The 19559-nt window shown below is 39.7% G+C and overlaps 1 protein-coding gene across 1 annotated transcript in view; it reads left to right on the top strand.

Annotated features, from left to right (window-relative positions):
• The window catches only part of CACNA1C (calcium voltage-gated channel subunit alpha1 C), a 1308019-nt gene that overhangs the window by 1176397 nt on the left and 112063 nt on the right, over window positions 1-19559 (top strand). Inside the window, 3 exon segments of the mRNA XM_030214166.1 lie at window positions 645-728; window positions 1223-1306; window positions 12379-12411. Of these exon segments, the coding sequence (XP_030070026.1) occupies window positions 645-728; window positions 1223-1306; window positions 12379-12411 (201 nt within the window).

Below are 19559 nucleotides of genomic sequence, written 5' to 3'. Positions count from 1 at the left end.
CTTTGAGTTCATTGGAAAGGCAATGTAAAGTTGCAAGCAAAAAAGGACACAGGAAAGAAGAGCAGAAACAAACCCTTAATTTTATGTATGCGTCATCATAGTCAATGAGCTTCTTTACAGGGCTCTTTGCTTGCCCCTCAATGAATATCAGAGCATTGGAGAACACAAGGCAAAGTATGCCAGATAGTTTTTGGAACTATAATAATTTGAGAGTATATTGATCGTTGGGTCAACATAGAATATGAATACAGTTAGTGAAATTCACTAGCTAGGTACAGTTGAACCTTCAGTACCGGCACTATTTATGATACCAGGCTCATGAACACTTAGCTTGGTAGTTCAACCTTTATTAAAAGAAAAGAAAAGAACACTAATAGCTAGAGTTATCAATATGCATTATTGTATTAGCATGCATTAACACAGTTAACATATTTTATTGTACTGCGGGTCCCTTTTTATGCATCGAGAGCCACTTCCTAATAATGTATGTTAATAGCATTAACCCATGCTAATGCAATAGTGTACATTAGCAACTCTACCTATAAGTTAATGAATAATAATTTTCATAGAATTTGCTTTCAACATTTTTTTGTCTCTAACATTCCTTTTTAATCCTCATCCTGCCTTGCCCCTTCCTTATGTAGGGTTACTTTAGTGATCCTTGGAATGTTTTTGACTTCCTCATCGTTATTGGCAGCATTATAGACGTCATTCTGAGTGAGACTAATGTGAGTATTACTCTACCATTCCCAGGATACCTCCTTTCTTCTCTTTTGGTCTTCTGCTCTCTTCTCTCTTTCTCTTTACCTTCTTGGTTTATTTTTCTAGTCATCTTTTATTGAACCTGCCGTCGTCCTCCTTCTTCTCTTTCCAGGGAAAAAAAGCAGCACTAACTCATCTGGTTTTTACTGGTCATAGTGCCCGCCCCTGTGACTGGTGACAGCGCAGAGTTGGAGCTTTTTTTTTCCCCACTAAAGGGTAACAATGTTTTGAGTATGTTGTTGTAACTAACCAGGCTTCCTCAATTACTTCAGCCATGGGACACTACAAAACACCGAGCAACCAGTACTGTAGAATGACAAATTAATATGCCCGCATAACCTCTTTCTTTTCTTATTTTTCTCTTCTCTCCCTCTTTCATACTTTTTATTTTCTTTATTTTCTTATTTTTTTTTTATTTTCCTTTTTCTCTTTTCCTCCCTTGGCACTCTGCCTCATGCAGCACTATTTCTGTGATGCATGGAATACATTTGACGCCTTGATTGTTGTGGGTAGCATTGTTGATATAGCAATCACCGAGGTGAACGTAAGTAACTGGCGTCTGTCCATGATCGTGCCTGCACATTCACCCGTTTGTCTTTCTCAGTTTTACTTTTCTTTCCTTTTCCTTTTTTTCATTTCCTTTGTTTTTAGTTAGTTTTTTTTTATTATTATTACTTTTTGAGGATTTTTGTTTTTACTTTTAGTTTGGAACGTGTTAGGGGTTTTTTTGACCGTTGTATACCTGCATCATTTCTTTCCCACATAGTCCACCTGGCATGAGTAAAACTGTACAGCAGGAACTCCAGTGGGAAGAGGCATGAGAAACTGAGATTCCCGTCTTGGAGAACTGTTGGGCTGGTACAATCCCAGGGACCTCAACCCAGCATGATAGTGCTTTTCACTTAACTCTTTAAAGGCTGAACTTTGGGACTCAAAACTGAAACTGTTCTCTGTCCATAATTCAGCAAAGTCTGCACCAAAGGGTGTAGGAAACAATCCACTGACTGACCAAGAGTTGGTATCTCTGCTGTAAAATTGGCAGGGTAGAGTGGATATAGGCTCAAGCACAAAGAAGTCTTTCAGATTACACAGATCTTGTCTAATATCATGTTTGGTTCTTGCAAGCTTTTTAATTTCTGTTTCCATCCAGATAAACAGAGAACTTAAACCAATTAAGAATGACACCACATCATTTACCTATCCAACAGACAGTGCCTTTAAAGAGTTACCTTCTCCTGCTATACAGTTTGTACAAATTTTGCACTGCCTTTTTGGTATCTGGCATGTTTAAATCTTCTCTTTTTATCTAGGCAACCCTTTACTATTAGTCCTTAATGCTCATATTGAAAAGAATACAATGTGTTTGAAAAACTTTGGCGAATTGACAAAAAAACACCTTTGCATTGAGTTTATTGGACATGTTCAAATGCCCTTCTCACCATCCTACTCCTCTTTACACTTTGTATCCTGATAAAATAAGGGAATGCATGTGACTTTTCTTTTATATTTCATTGCAACTAGTGCACTCTTTCTTTCCCACTATGTATGCTGCCCCTTCAGTAAGTGTATTTGGGAACAGCTGGCCTTATCACCCAAATAGCTTCCATGAGGGTAGTGGGAGACATTACGTAAGGAAACAGCCCTTGTCTTCTCACTTCTCCATGGAGATTGTTAGATGCTTAGCTGTTTGTTATTCTGAACACATATGTCTTGTATGTCTTTATACTATCTTGTCTTAATCTAATGGACTTGGAACCGTTACATTGAGGGGTACATTTTCAAATACATCTCCCAGTCTGTATCTATGAGGAGCAAAAGCTTAGTGAATCAGGCTTTTAGATTAACCCATGTAAGTCAACCATGTGCAGGAAAGTGAATTTTCAGCCTCCTAAAACCACACATAAATACTTTTATACATGGAAAAATTGTTTGCAGAGGGACCATTTGAGTAAACTGCATAGGTCAGTGGTTCCCAAACCTGGTCCTGGAGGTACCCCAGCCAATCAGGTTTTCAGGATATCAACAACAAATATTCATGAGAGAGATTTGCGTGCAGTGGAGGTAGTCTCATGAATATTCATTGTGCATATCCTGAAAACCTGACTGGTTGGGGTGCCTGCAGGACCTGGTTTGGGAATCACTGGCATAGGTGCAAGATCTATAGATACTTCTGAACACATTTTACCATGTTACTAATTTACAAAGGAAAACTGTAATCCTAAACCTTCCATTTCTGCATGTTCACTGTCTACTGGAAAATACATGTATAGTTTTGAAATTCTTAATATTCATACGTTTTCCCTCCCCTGATGTATTTCCCCCTCTATGAAGACCCATTTTTGCAACAGCTAAAACTAATTTGCTAATGAAACTAGTCAGCTAGATTTAGCTACTCCAAGGGGTACTGTTGTCATCTAAGAGGGGATAGCCAGGTACTCCTTTGAAAATTGCCCTCACAAAAAAAAGATGTGTTCCAAGGGCACTCTGGGGACATGTATTAGATGTATGCATCTATCTTACATTTTCAAAATGTATATCTGTAAACAGCATGCTGCTAACACACCTGACTTTATATCCTGCTTTTACTTTGCTTAAATGTACATGCACACATCTTCCCTATAGCAACCCCGTTTTCAAAATGAGTGCATGTGGATACTTTGTATTTGAAAATTGCCTGGCTCTGTGTAGGACTTTCAAGTACATCCATACCTTTCCTTTAGGATGCTTTACCGAGTTTACCTTATAAAGTATAAAGAGGAATCCATTAAACACTACTGTATCAGTCTTGGATCTGATGCTCAATCTGCAAAGAGGAAGGACTGTGTTTTTTCTATTTCCTGCCATTTGTAAGATTCTGCATTTGTAGAGTTAGTATTTAGGATTCATCCATGTGATTTGAACCTGAACCAGAAGATAAAATTTCTGCTTAAGTGTAACAGTGGATGGTTGGTTTAGTGCAGTGGTTTCCAACTCATTTCTCAAGGACTATCAGCCAGTCTAGTTTATAGAATAGCCATGGTGAATATGCCTAAGATATATTTGCATACATTGGCACTCCAACATATCCAAATTTCTTTTGTGCATATGCATCATGGATATCTTGAAAACCAGCTAGGCTGGGTCAACCTCAAAGCCAGGTCAAAGACTGGGATTCTTTTGTTTAGAACAAGAGTTCAAAATTTACCTCTGCCACTGAACTAAGAAACCATTTTTTGCTTCTGGAAAAAATGAGTATTGAATAAGGCTTTTTTTGAAACAGTGAACAAGTCAGTTTACGCCTTATACCTTTGGGATCCAGTTGAAACAAGGCATGCACCTTACTCTGGTTTTCCCAGTCATTAGTTTAAACTGTTTTAAGTATGCAGATGATGATTTGGTTTATATGTTACCATTAATCATCTACAGCCTTAGTCTTTACTCCCAGTCCTTGTGGGCCTCCAGTAGGTTGGGTTTTCAGAATAGCCTTAATGAATATGCATGAGAGGGATTTATATACAAGGGAGATAGTAGACATGCAGATCTTTTCATGCATATTCATTAGGGATATCCTGAAAACCTGACCCATCGGATGTTTAATAAAGCACAAACCAACTAAACTTCATTTGAAATAATTGTCTTCAGTTTCTCCATTCTTTTCCCTTCAAAATACATGTCCTGACAGCTTTTCCTAAAGTAGAAACCATTTTGATGACAAAATATTCTATCCAGTCCCAGAAAGTCTGGTAAATTCATAGGGTGATTGTCTCCAGTTCAGAATGGGAACCTTAGTAGGTGAACCTCACCACAGTATATGGGCCTCACCCCCATGGTGACTCTTATGCCCCCACTTGTCCCTTTCTCATCAACATCTAATGCTTTAACTGCCAGCATGTCCACACTTAGTCATGTGCTTGAAGCTTTCAGGAGTTGATGCCAGCAACTCAAAGTAGACCCTCACAGTGCTGCAGAATTGTAGAACTGAAAGTCTAAAAATGAAGAAAAGGGTTCGGGAAACTAATTTTATGAGAAATCTTGTGAGAAGATTATGGAAAACATGGCTGTTCTAAATCTATTCCAGGCAAAGTCAGAGAGCTACTCTATATTACTACTAGTCTCACAGATCCCAGGGGGTCTTTTACAAAGGTGCGGTAGCATTTTTAGCACACGCAAATGTTTACCACACGCTAAATGCTAGAGACACCCATAGGAATATATGGGCATCTCTAGTGTTTAGCGCACGCTAAAAACACTAGTGTGCCTTTGTAAAAGGACCCCCCACACTTGCTTATTATCCTGCGTCCTGAGCTTAAATGCATTCTTATCCCCTACCATATCTATCACAGAAGAGTCAGAAGCCAGCAGGAAACAGATAGTCCCCTACTTTCTGTCCTTTTGCCCATTAGCTAATAAACTCCTCATATATTCTTAAGCTTCTAAAGTCAGAGCAAAGAAATTTAAAATTTGTGTAAAGTGATAACCTGCACTTCATGTTATTAAAAATATTTGAACCAATTTTCAATAAAGTCACATATAATTAAATATATTCAAAATCCTGAAGATATCCTGAGGAATTACCCTGTATTTAATCCCCCTACGACTTTCTCCTCATTGCCCCTTCCCAAACAATCATTGCCCAAGACGAGTATAGTGTTCCTTCCAATAGAAGTAGCTCAAAGAGCATAGAAACTATCTTAGTTACTTTTCTGACATCACCTCGAATCTGCTATACACAGTTTACAGTGATAATTCAGCCCAAGGTCTTATGTCAAGAATCTCTATGATGCAGTGATGTGTTTTCTGCATTTGTATCTATAATAAAAGGAGAAACAGCAGCTGATTAAGCAAAAGAAGATTTTTCACTGCTTTGTTTCCTGGCCTCTACTTTTCTTCTTTTCTTTCCATTTTCTCTTTACTTCTCTGTATTTTTCTTCTTGATCTGAAATGGTGGCCTTCCTCAATTCTTTCCCCTACTCTTCCATTTTATTCTTTTTTTATTCATTTTTGGTTTTCTTTTTAAATCCTAATTTTGTCTTTTTTTAAATTCCTTTCTGCTTGTGTACTGCCCTTTTTCTTTCTCTCCTTTTCTTTTCCCCTCTCCTTGATGTTCTTACTTTTTCTTTCCTCATACCCGTTATAGTTTATTATTTCATTCAGTTTTCATCTTTGTATCATATGCCATCTTCTCTCGTATCCTTTTAACTATGTCTCTTCCTTATTATCCTCCCCTTTTCACATAAACTGATTTTTCCCATTAAGGTGTTAAAATAAAAAATCAAATGCAAATAGGGTATGTGTGCCCCAACCTATGATGGGAACAACAATGGGTGGAAGGAGGACACAAATGGCCTTTGCCTTAATTCTACCTTTGCTTAAATTTGCCTCTATGTTCATTTGTCTTTTGTTTGTCATTTCTCAAGCCTTTCACTGCTTAGGTTTTGCCATGAGCTCTAAGTAGACAGAAATTATTTGACTTTTGTATTACCACATGCCTCCCTGATTATGATTAAAATATTATTATGAGTTTATCTGCAATTGCACAAGGCCTATTGAGTAAGCTTAATTCTTAAGCACATCTGATTGGTGGCTTTGAATGTTAAGCTTACAATGTAGTTAACCTTTCAGATCCATAGGAGGGATCTATTTCTTTATTCTGTCTACTAGAAATAAACAGTCTGGTGTTTTCTGCAATGGTATTTCATCATGTCATTACAGTACTGGAGGTAAATTCTTGGCTGCTCTCCCTCAATGCTTAATGCTGTTGATCAGTCCTCCTGACAGCCTTAAGGCTTTTAGTAATGTTTTCATTTTCTGTTAATGTACGAATAGATTCATACTAATATAGACACCTTGCTTCTCCATTACATTTAAACAGAGTCCCTTACCTGTAAAGGCTGAAAGACATCCCTGCATTACTAACACAATATATCTACCATTCTAACCAATTTTTCAATAAGTTAAGCTAGCTACATTAAAAAAACTAATACTGGTTTTCCCATAGCCTTCTTCCTAATCTCTGTTTCTGCACACAAAATTTTTCACCTCTCCCCAAGGCTTTCTACCTTTCCTATTTTGTTGTCCTTCCATAGGGCTAAGGCTTGATTTATAAGTACTCTTCATTCTAAAAAAAAGGAACCTATTGGCATAGATGCTTCTTATCTCACATGTGCCTCTTATGTGTAAATGGTAACAGCTTCCCATTGGAACAGACTTTGATGTACCAGATATTCCTGTTTATATTGATACTGCTGAATCCAATCCCAAATCAAGTTCAGCAATCTTTCCTCCCCAGTATATAATGTAGATGCTGGACTCCTATGTAGACCCTACATATGAGCACAGATACCAAACCGAGTGCAAAGCTTGAATAATCTTCCTGTTTTGAAACTAGAAAATGCCTTGCATAAAGTAGAACAAAAAATATTAGCATGAAGTAGCTTCAATTATCAGTTCAAAATGGTCATCGGGAGTTCAGTTCTTAGCCGCCATCTTTTATATAATTTCCTTCTACTGTTTTTTTTTTTAACTAAAAAGCCATCAGTAAATCCATTCTGAATGTTACCCGTTGTTCCAACAAAGTGTTCTTTGTACACACAAGGCAGTTGGACTTGAACTTGAACTTGAAAAAAGTAATGAGAACAATAGCAATGGCAAATAACATACTTATATACTACTAAATCCCCTGAAATTGATCCCAAAAGCAAATTGATATAAAATACAGCAAATAAGCACAGTATTATACACTCACATGCTAGCTACAAATTAAGAGGGTCTTTTACTAAGGTGTGCTGGCATTTTTAGTGCACACTAAATGCTAAAGACATAGTAGATGACGGCAGAGAAAGACCTGCACGGTCCATCCAGTTTACCCAACAAGATAAACTCATATGTGCCACCTTTTGTGTATACCTGACCTTGATTAGTATTTGCCATCCTCACGGCACAGACCGTAGAAGTCTGCCCAGCACTAGCCCCGCCTCACAACCACCAGCCCCGCCCCCCACCACTGGCTCTGCCACCCAATCTCCGCTAAGACGCCCATAGGAATACATTGACATCTCTAGCATTTAGCGTATGCCTATTTTTTGCACACGCTAAAAATGCCAGCACGCCTTAGTAAAAGATCCCCTAAGTAAGAATCAAATAAAAAAGTCTTAAGCTTTTTACAAAAAGATAAATAATTAAATTCCAGTCGAATCAAAGAGAATTTACTAGTTGCTATTTCTATCCAGAATGGCACTATCAATTCATAATAATTCACCTTATGATGAAATCTCAGAATCTCCACCTTCTATGTCCAAATACTTTGACAGCTGTGAATCTCCAAGCCAAAAGCAACTCCTGTGCAGTTGGAGGCAGGTGCCACCATGTAATGGAGAGATTCGTTTTTAATTTATTTAAAAATTCTTCTACCCCGTGCTATCTCCACATTTAGACAGCAAACAAAAAAGAATATGCATAACTAAAAAAATAAAACGAATACACCTAAAAACAAATCAGACATAACAAAATCAACGCAAATGCAAAAATTAACCTATGTACTGCACAATAAATGACACAATAAACTATCACAAGCTGTAAAATATTAATTACACCCACATAATCTTCACAGAAAAGCGCTTTCAGCTATTTTCTAAATGAAAGCAATGCCAAAAAGAAAGCACATCAAAGAGGCCCGTGTCTGCAGAACGCAGAACTCATGTTGGTTTATAGAGATGGCAAGACAGCAACAGTGATAGGCTCGAGTTGAACATCTTTCATTCTGAGTGTTCAGTTTGAGTGTATGATCAAGCGTCATTCTGAATAACAAAATTAGTTGCAATACTGCCATCAAGGCGGGATTGCAAATGAGTTTTACTTCTTTAACTGCCACCTGCTGCCAGCCTTAACGAAATAAAATAAGATTCTGAATTTCATGGAAGATCATATCCCATGAGGGCATGAGCCTTGTAAAATACCCTAATACTTCCTGTTGGTTACCACAGTGCTGTCACTGGAAGGAGGGTGCAGACAATCTGAATGTATTGTGAATCTGCAAAAAGTACCACTGTCTACCATTCCCTAACTATGTGCCCAGCAGGTCTGGCTCCATAAGAATTTCAGGGATCCTTTTACAAAGGCACACTAGTGTTTTTAGTGCATGTTATAAATAAGCATGCGCTAAATGCTAGAGACACCCATATATTCCTATGGGCGTCTCAAGTGTCTAACGCGTAATAATGATTAGCGCGTTCTAAAAATGCTAGCATGCCTTTGTAAAAGACCCCCTCAGCTACCTTAATGAACTAAGCCATAACGGCCCTGTGCTACACTTATTGTGTGCCCCTGTTGTCAACATGATCATTGTGTGTAGGGTTCCACCTATTCAGTGACGGATGTACCCTTTTGAAGAAAATGTCTATATTATGTTTTTACAGAAAATACCATTGAAATAACACTTAATCCTTGCTTTTAATAAGTAAAAAAGGATGTCCAATGATAACAGATAGGACTAACTTAGTGCTGAGAAACACATACTAATATTAATAACTTTAATAACTGGAAAAATAATTCTGGTCCAGGACTGTCTACTTCACAGTGTTTCATTGCCTGACAATTAGCAGATTAAAAATAGCTTTTTTAGAGGTTGCTCACAAAGCCAGCTTTTCTTTTGATGCACTCGCTTGTGAGCAGAAATTCTGAGATCAGAATTGTGTTTTATAAAACATGAAAAGAGAAATTATTAAGCATGTTTGAACGGAGGCCTGCTCCAAGTGTGTGAGATGGTGTGTAACTGCACATTCCCATCCTTCAAAGTTCCATTTCACCTTAATTCGTTATGTTGAAAGGCATCGCAAGAGCAACATTCTGAAAGAGGAGTATAATAGGAATGACCTGCCCCAGTGATTAACGCAAACCATCTAACTTATTGAGACTGCTCTATACAAACAAACAAAGAACTGAAATTTATTATTTTTTACCAGTTCAATAAACAGGATCGCATTGGCTTCTGAAGATCATACATAGATTACCAAATTAAAGTGCATTATGGATTATTACTGTCTTTCCTAGTCAAGACTCACCTACTCGTTTGAATTCTGGAATCTGCTCCTTGGCTCCACTTTAGCTCAGCAGCGGTAGAGTCTGTGACTCTGCAGCAAATTAGTTTTGCCTTCACCAGTGCAGACAAGAAGAATTCATTTAAAGGGCTTTCCATCAACCATAAAAAGACATATAGGATACTTTTTAAAAATCTCTAACAGTAGCTTGATGGCAGGTACTTAGTAGAAGACCTGCATTTTGCTCCCTCGGCTTCCCAGAGGTGAGAAAATTGTAAAGGTTCTCCTCACAGACTGGGAGGAGGAATTTTCAGCTGTTGCTCAACACCTGCTGACCAGACTTATAGAGTAATTCTGCTTCCATTTAGGCACCCCAAGGACACATGTTAGGACCTATTCTGTAACAGCATCTGGGCCCCCAGGTTCCATTGTAGAATACTAACATAAGCAGGTATTGGGGCACCCAACATTATGCACGCAGTCAGACCAGCCATAGACCTGGTATAACTACGGGCATGTAAATGCGGCAGAGATGCATATCACAGTATTCTGTAAGTTATATGCATAACTAGGAGCCACAAACGTGTCTTCCCCCATGATACTCGCATGTATATGCTCCTGTGCATTTGTGCAGTATGTCACACATAGTGCTTAGGGTACCTGCTGGCACTTTTGCAGGTAAGTGTACACTTATGTGTATAAGTGCTAGATATTTACACGTGCAAAGGGCACATAAATGTTGGTACCTAGATTATAGAATTGTTTTGAATATTTTTTCACTCAACGTATAGTTATGCTGATGAAATTCTTTGCCAGAGCAAGTAATAATAACAGTTAATATAGCTGCATTTTAAAAAGGTTTGGACAAATTCCTGGAGGAAAAGTCTATAAACCATTATTAAGGTAGGCCTGGGGAAAGCCACTGCTTATCCCTGAGGTTAAGTAGCATGGACTCTTGCTACTTTTTGGGATTCTGCCATGCACTTGTGACCTGGGCTGGTCAATTCTAGAATTGGGATACTGGGCTAGATGGACCTTTGGTCTGCCCAGTACAACACCTCTTATGTATTTATGTTCATTGACAATCTTTGTGACCTTTGGCAAGTCACTACGCCCTTCATTGTCTCAGTACAACTTAGATAACCTGTGTACCTGAGTGCTATTCACTTTGAGCTCAGATCTAGAAAAAGGAGGAGTGGCCTAGTGGTTAGGGTGGTGGACTTTGGTCCTGAGGAACTGAGTTCAATTCCCGCTTCAGGCACAGGCAGCTCCTTGTGACTCTGGGCAAGTCACTTAATCCTCCATTGCCCCATGTAAGCCACATTGAGCCTGCCATGAGTGGGAAAGTGCAGGGTACAAATGTAACAAATAACAGCAGGAAACTCCCAAATAGTTTTATTTGAAGGTTTATGATGCCATAGTCCAATAAAGACTGGTACCAATTGAGATGGAAACTGAAAAAAATAAAACTGAATAATATTTAATTGAGCTTCAATCCCACAATATCAATATATGAATAATTAGAAAGTGATTGTTGCCTGTACAGTTGTAATTAAATTAATTTTAATTTAATTTACATTTCCAGATCCTTGGATACTCTCAATAAGGGACATAGTTACCAACATGGGCTACTGCTAAGATGTTTTATTTTACCACTAACTCGTGCTTTTTTATCATAGGTCCCATTTTATGCAATGAGACCTAGTTATAAATAACTGGGGTTAACCGTAAAATAACATATCTTGACATTAGCCTATATTGATAACTCTCCCCTTTAATTAAAGAAAGAAGAAATGTCTCTAGAAATCAAAAACCACTGCTATATGTAATAAAAGTGAGCCAAACATAGGGCAAACAAGCCATTGTGACATCACTGATGAGGTTGACTCTTAGACTTGGTGGAATGAGGCATTATGACATCGCAATATCAGCTCTGGTTACCAGAAGCTTAAACTCTTCACACTAAGAGGGGAAGTAATTGTCATGGGCTACTGTTAAGATGTTTTATTTTACCACTAACTTGTGCTTTTTTAGCATAGGTTCCCTTTTATGCAGTGAGACCTAAGTACTACTAACTGGGGTTAATAGTAAAGTAACACACCTTAACGGTTGCCCACGTTGATAATTTCCACTCATAGTCTTCTGTGGGACATAAAGTAGCCCATAGGTTTGTACTGGGATATGAGGCATCTCCACATCAGGAGTTGTTTCTTTGGTTGCTACAAGAAAGACCAGGCTTAACCACTAGAACCCTTTTGTTCAGTGACTAAGCTTCTCTGAGCTTCTGCCTAAAAGGCAGGTGAGGACTGATCAGCTGGCATGGGCACTAATTGCTGCAGGGTTTTCCAAAAATAAATCTTGCTGCTGGAAATATCTTTAAATTTGCAAAAACATAAAATATACATGGATTGATTTAAAACAAATCATAGCAAACCAGGGAGCAACCTAATCTTAGCGCATCTGCCCAGTCTAGTTTTGTATTTTTTGTCTTTTTGTCCTCTTCTGCCATTTTGTTGCTCATGCATTAACCAAGACAAGGGCTGGGGTCCTCGAATTTGGAGGAGACATATCACAATTTATTTTTCTCTGCCTTTCTTTAAAGCCACCTGAACATACCCAATGCTCTTCTTCCACGGTAAGATTAAAGTCTACAGGCATCTTTCTTTTTCCTTGTCACTGCTTATCACTGCTCTTCTCTCGTCCTGCTCACAGAGGAATCTCTTTCTCTTTAAGCTCAGTTCAGTTGTTTTTGCATGAAGCTGTAGTATTGTGTGCTCACAGAAGTGTGGTAATATTTTTATCAAATTGTGATGTGGTGTATTTCTTGTGTACTGTGAGCTTTCCTTCTAATCAACTATATCTCGTCTCCTGCCTCTGAATGAATAACCGAGAGTCAACTGGAGCTATGATGGTTTCTTGTTAGTAACATGGGAGACTTATTGCAGTCTGTGCTCTGAAAAAAAGTAGGTAAGGTTAGGCTTAGTAAGTAGTACTGCAGTAAAATCCATACCCCTGCACCGCACTGGCATTTAAAAACACAGGGGTCAATATTCAAAAGCATTTATCTGGATGACAGTGGTTAAATCCCACTTCCACCCCGGAGCACATATTCAGTGCAATTTAACTGAAAGTGCTACTGAATATCTGCTGTGATCACCACAGCACTATCCAGTCCGGGGGCAAGGCAGTCCCCAAAGATATCCAGGCATTGGCGATATTCAGGGTCATTGCCTGGTCATTGCCTGAACAAGTAGAACCATATAAATAGTAGTCCTAACTTGCCTGAATAGCAGTCCAGCTACCAACACTGCATATTGCCAGTTCCTGGATAACTTCTGGGAGCCATCACGTGCCCAGATATTCAGTGCCGATAGCCGTCCAGATGTGGGTAGCTGCAGAATAGCCTAATTGTGACAGCAGCAGGATGAAAACCAAAAGGGCCAGGTTCAAATCCCATGGCAGCTCCTTATGACCTTAGCAGAGTCACAACTCAAGAGGAGGCAAAGGCAAACCACTCCTGTATCATGCCAAGAAAACCACCAGGGGCAGAATTGGCTCATTATTCTATTAAATTGCACATGGTATTGGGCATGTGCCCAAATTTGCATGCACAATTTTTCTTTTATAGAATTAGGGGGTAGAGCTCCACTGACTGAACACTGATTCCCTGATTCTTGAAGCGTGGTAATGCACATTACTACATATGATTTGTAAGATAATACACGGATAGGCCCCACAATCTCCCAGATTCTATGTAGCGCGGCTTAAGTTGTGTGCACATATCCAGTCATATTCTAGAATTGTATTTGCAACTTAATTACGTAACAAGCCAATCAGTGCTAATAATTGCCACATAACATGCAATTATTGACACTAATTGGCATTAATTAGAATTTATGCACAGAACTGTCTAAGCATATTCTGTAACGTGATGCGCATAAATTCTAAGTCGCATAGTTGTAAAGGGGGCATGGCCATGGGCGGGTCATGGGCATTTCTAAAATCTATGCACATTGTTTTGGAATACACCTGGTTCGTGTGTAATTTAGGTGTCAGAATTTACACCAAGTCTTACTCGGCGTAACTGCCCGCAACTAAATTAAGTCACATAGACAGGGGCTTGCGTATTTTATAAACTGTATTTAGGCGTACTTTATATAATACGCCTAGGTGTATTTCATTTCAGTGACAATATTTTAGGCCCGATATATATAATCTAGTCCAATATGAGTTACATTGGATCTGCTACTAACTTTACATTTTCCTAATTCCAAGGGAATCTGCTGAAAGAAATTGTCTTCAATGGGGTTCCCTTACTTGGCATCAACTGTTTGGAATGTACTTCCATATCAAATTAGGACGTTACAGAATTATTTGTTATTTAGAAAGTCACTTAAAGCTTATTACTTTAAACAATATTTGGATATTCAAGGATAGTTCGTAAAATGGGCTTGAGATGTACTATCCCAGAAGATGTCTGGCCCTCTTAAATTTCTGGAATCCTCATAGATAGGCAGAATGTAAGAACCTGTTGTAAAGTAATTAGTGAGTAGGCCTCAATAGGAATTAGGGACATAGCCAGCAGCCCATTTTGGGGGGCCCAGGAATAGATTGGGGAACCAACCATTCCTCTCTACTCTCCCCTCCCCCCATATTAAAAGTTTTACTTTTGCTGGTGGGGATGCCCAAGCCCTACCATCTGAAGAGCTCCACGGCCCAAATCTCCCTGGTGAGAAGTCGGTGGTGTGATTACCAGACATCAATGACAGCACTCCTCGCACATGCTCAGTTCATGCATGCAAACAGAATGCACAAGGTGTGCCAGCATCAGCTGCTGGAAAGCAAGCTGCCAACTTCCTCAATCCAGGGGAGGTTCGGGCATGGAGCTCTTTGGCTGGCGAGGCTTGGGCATGCCCACCAGCCATTCAGGGTACTGCAGTTTGGGTGATCCCATGCCCAAAGTGGAAGGTCCCAGGCTCCTCCACCCGCTGGTGGCTGTGCCACTGGTAGGTATAATGGAGCCATGATAAATTGCAAGTGTTAATGCACACTGCACCTTAGTAAATAGGCCCCTATCAGTGAGTTCAATGAGATTCTAATGCAGTGTTGATCCCTGGTGTTGCACTTGTACTAATGGGAAGCAGCACCGCTCCCACACTCTTGTGAAATTGTGCATTGAGTAGATCTTCAAGTGCCAAAAAAATGCAATAAAGACCAGAAAATGTCTCAGAAAAGCAAGGAAACAGGGGAGTGCCACAAACTTGATTAAAAAGAGTTTTCAAGTGCACCTTGTTATATTGAAAGGAAAGCTCTCTTTGACACAATGCAAATGCTATAAAGAACACTAGCAATAAGAAATTGAGATTATATCTACATATCCAGGCTTACAAGTAGATTCATTCCTGTCACACAGTATGTGCAAAAGTAACCTATCAGAAATAACACTGCAGCCAGTATGATGAAAGACTGGTCTTAAAATGGAAAACAAGATTCACTGAGACATATAAGGCAGAAAAGTAAGCAAAATAGCTAAAAGAGTGAACATGCAAATTGCATTTTAAAAAAATGAACAAGTCATGCAAACCACAATCCAGAGAAATTGCATACATTTTTGCTCATGCTAAACAGCAAAAAATGTAAGTTGGTGGCAATGAGTCTGAAATACAACAGGAAACTCAACCAGTCCATTCTCTCTCGGTTTTGGTGTGTTTTGTTACAGGTGAGCAGAAAGACAAATGTGTACGTTGGCTATGAGAGGGAGAGGAGGGGAGGAAAGGGGGCTAGCTGCACAGTTCTCGATTTCCAAATCACAGCTCAGTATTTTCAGGCTTGTAAGTTATGGGCGAGTTGTCAGCTCATTTTCACTTATACACTGATTTCCCTGAGTAAAGCTTTTGCTAGGCCAGAGAAGTCCCATAATGCTTCCTTTGGAAGCAGCATAAGACATATCTAGAGAGAGTAAGAGAGAAATAAATACATAGTTTAAAAATACCTAACCATCTTAGTACCCTGCCAGATCTAGTCTTGTTCTGTTCCAATGAGCATTTAGAGACTTGACAGTCATGGTTTCCTACCTAATCTGCTTCAGGCAGGAACTGTAGCAAAGTATACCAAAAAGATTTTATTTTGAACGTTGATCCTGTACAGTTTATGAATGGTGAAGAACATCAAAGCTTAAGAGGACTCAGGGGACAGCAGGGAGGCTGTGAGAAATACCGAGGCCAGAGCAGAGGCTTAAAAACACTGAGGCCAGTACAGCAGCAAGGAATTGAACAGAGGCTGTGGGAACTAGTGAAAGCTGGTCCGGAGATCATGGGAAACAGAGGGTGACTCAAAAGCAGTAAGAAACAGAGTGGATGCTGTGGAGCTAAGATTTATTTCCTGTCATTATAGGGAAGTGCTTTTCTGTCCTGTGGCACCAGAATGCCCCTGAGTAAGCCCCATTTATAGTGCCATTCCTTCAATGCCCACCTGTAGTCAGTCATGTCGCAAGACAAATTTTGAAAATTGTGTGATTAGCTCACCTGTTCAAGGTCAAATGGTCCATGCAAGTATTTTACACTATGCAATATTTACTAATGTATCAAACTAAATTTAAAAAAATAATACATTCAAAGTATAAAGAAGGAGAAAAAAGTGTACAAGGAACTGCTGCCACTTATAAACTATCAGCAAACTATATCTTCATCACTGCACAAAAACATTCTATGTATATCACCCAAAATGAAAACATCAAATGTGCTGTTCTTCTTAAGTATCTCCACAAAGTATACAAAGAAATATTCAATGAATCCAGGAAAATTCAGTCTAATCAGTTACCAGTGTTGACTCTACTGAAGTATCAAACAGTCTTGTACCCAAAAGTAACTGAGTTATCTGTTCTGCCGAAAATCCTGATCCAATTCACCATTGCTATTGGTAGCCCCAAACGTCCATAAACACACCAAACAGAAAGGGAAAGACAAATTTTTAACCTAAAATTAGTCAAAAGATATATAAGAAAGAAAGAAAACCCTTACAAAATGCCTTAGCTCTCCTCCTTAAGTTTCCCCTTAAATTCCAATTATTAATACAATGTAAAGTGATAATAGAGTATTCCGTGAAGGCCTTAGTTCTCTAACCACCACAGACTTGTGAGGCCAGGTTCATATATCTGATACATGATGCCAGAAGGAGTTACTGGTATTACAGCTCACCTCATAGCCTCACTTTTACCTCTAATTGATTTTCAGTGTAGCACAGCCTTAGCATCAGCTTTAAGGCTAAACTTCCAATTTCCCTCATTGACATGATCATGAAGGCTTCATCTTAACAGCAAATTTGAGAGACTGAGGTCATTCTCCACATACCCTGGCTTATGCACAGCTAATTTGGAGACACTGACTCCTGAGAACATCTAGAATTCCATTACATAGTAACGTGATAACATAGTAGATGACGGCAGAAAAAGACCTGCACGGTCCATCCAGTCTGCCCAACAAGATAAACTCATATGTGCTACTTTATGTGTATACCTTACCTTGATTTGTATCTGCCATTTTCAGGGCACAGACCGTAGAAGTCTTGCCCAGCACTAGCCCCTCCTCCCAACCACCAGCCCGGCCTCCCACCACCGGCTCTGCCACCCAATCTCAGCTAAGTTTCTGAGGATCCATTCCTTCTGAACAGGATTCCTTTTGTTTATCCCACGCATGTTTGAATTCCAATACCGTTTTCATCTCCACCACCTCCCGCGGGAGGGCATTCCAAGTATCCACCACTCTCTCCATGAAAAAATACTTCCTGACATTTTTCTTGAGTCTGCCCCCCTTCAATCTCATGTCACGTCCTCTAGTTCTACCGCTTTCCCATCTACAGAAAAGGTTTGTTTGCGGATTAATACCTTTCAAATATTTGAACGTCTGTATCATATCACCCCTGTTTCTCCTTTCCTCCAGGGTATATATGTTCAGGTCAGCAAGTCTCTCCTCATACATCTTGTAACACAAATCCTATACCATTCTTGTAGCTTTTCTTTGCACTGCTTCAATTCTTTTTACATCCTTAGCAAGATTCGGCCTCCAAAACTGAACACAATACTCCAGGTGGGGCCTCACCAACGACTTATACAGGGGCATTAAAACCTCTTTTCTGCTGGTCACACCTCTCTCTATACAGCCTAGCAACCTTCTAGCTACAGCCACCACCTTGTCACACTGTTTCGTCTCCTTCAGATCCTCAGATACTATCACCCCAAGATCCCTCTCCCCGTCCGTACATATAAGACTCTCACCACCTAACACATACGTCTCCCGTGGATTTCTACTCCCTAAGTGCATCACTTTGCATTTTTTTGCATTGAATTTTAATTGCCAAACCTTAGACCATTCTTCTAGTTTCTGCAGATCCTTTTTCATGTTTTCCACTCCCTCCGGGGTGCACACTCTGTTTCAAATCTTAGTATCATCCGCAAAAAAGCAAACTTTACCTTCTAACCCTTCGGCAATGTCACTCACAAATATATTGAACAGAATCGGCCCCAGCACCGATCCCTGAGGCTCTCACTACTCACCTTTCCCTCATCCGAGAGAATTCCATTAACCACCACCCTCTGGCTTCTGTCCGTCAACCAGTTCCAAATCCAGTTCACCACGTTGGGTCCTATCTTCAGCCTGTCAAGTTTATTCAAGAGCCTCCTGTGGGGAACCGTGTCAAAAGCTTTGCTGAAATCTAAGTAGATTACATCGATAGCACGTTCCTGATTCAATTCTCCAGTCACCCAGTCAAAGAAATCAATGAGATTCGTTTGGCACAATTTACCTTTGGTAAAACCATGTTGTCTCGGATCTTGCAACTTATTGGCTTCCAGGAAATTCACTATCCTTTCCTTCAGCATCGCTTCCATTACTTTTCCAATAACCGAAGTGAGGCTTACCGGCCTGTAGTTTCCAGCTTCTTCCCTATCACCACTTTTGTGAAGAGGGACTACGTCCGCCGTTCTCCAATCCCACGGAACCTCTCCCGTCTCCAAGGATTTATTAAACAAATCTTTAAGAGGACCTGCCAGAACCTCTCTGAGCTCCCTCAATATCCTAGGGTGAATCCCGTCCGGTCCCACGACTTTGTCCACCTTTAGATTTTCAAGTTGTTCATACACACTCTCTTCCGTGAACGGTGCTCTATCCACTCCATTCTCATTCGTGCTTTGGCCAGTCAATCGCGGTCCTTCTCCAGGATTTTCTTCTGTGAAAACAGAACAAAAGTATGTATTTAGCAAATTTGCTTTTTCTTCATCATTATCTACATATCGATTCGCAGCATCTTTCAGTCTCACAATTCCCTTTTTCGTCTTCCTCCTTTCACTAATATACCTGAAGAAATTTTTGTCATCCCTCCTTACATTTCTAGCCATTTGTTCTTCCGCTTGCGCTTTCGCTTTATCTCTCTCTTGGCTTCTTTCAGTTTCATCCGGTATTGCTCTCCGTTTTTCTCTTTTTGAGTTTTTCTGTATTTCAGGAATGCCAACTCTTTAGCCTTTATTTTCTTAGCCACTTGCTTGGAGAACCATATCAGTTTCCTTTTTCTCTTGCTTTTATTTACTCTCCTTACCTAAAGGTTTGTGGCCATATTTATAGCTTCTTTCAGCCTGGACCACTGTCCTTCCACTTCTCGTTTGCCCTCCCAGCCCATCAGCTCCTTCCTCAGGTATTCCCCCATTTTACTAAAGTCAGCATGCTTGAAATCCAGGACTTTGAGTTTTGAGTGGCCGCCCTCCACTTCAGTTGTCATATCAAACCAAACTGT

The sequence above is a fragment of the Microcaecilia unicolor genome, chromosome 9 (genome assembly GCF_901765095.1).
Source record: "Microcaecilia unicolor chromosome 9, aMicUni1.1, whole genome shotgun sequence".
NCBI classification, from domain to species: Eukaryota; Metazoa; Chordata; class Amphibia; order Gymnophiona; family Siphonopidae; genus Microcaecilia; species Microcaecilia unicolor.
Note: the sequence above shows the minus strand (reverse complement) of the source record. Positions and strands in the feature narration are given on the sequence as shown.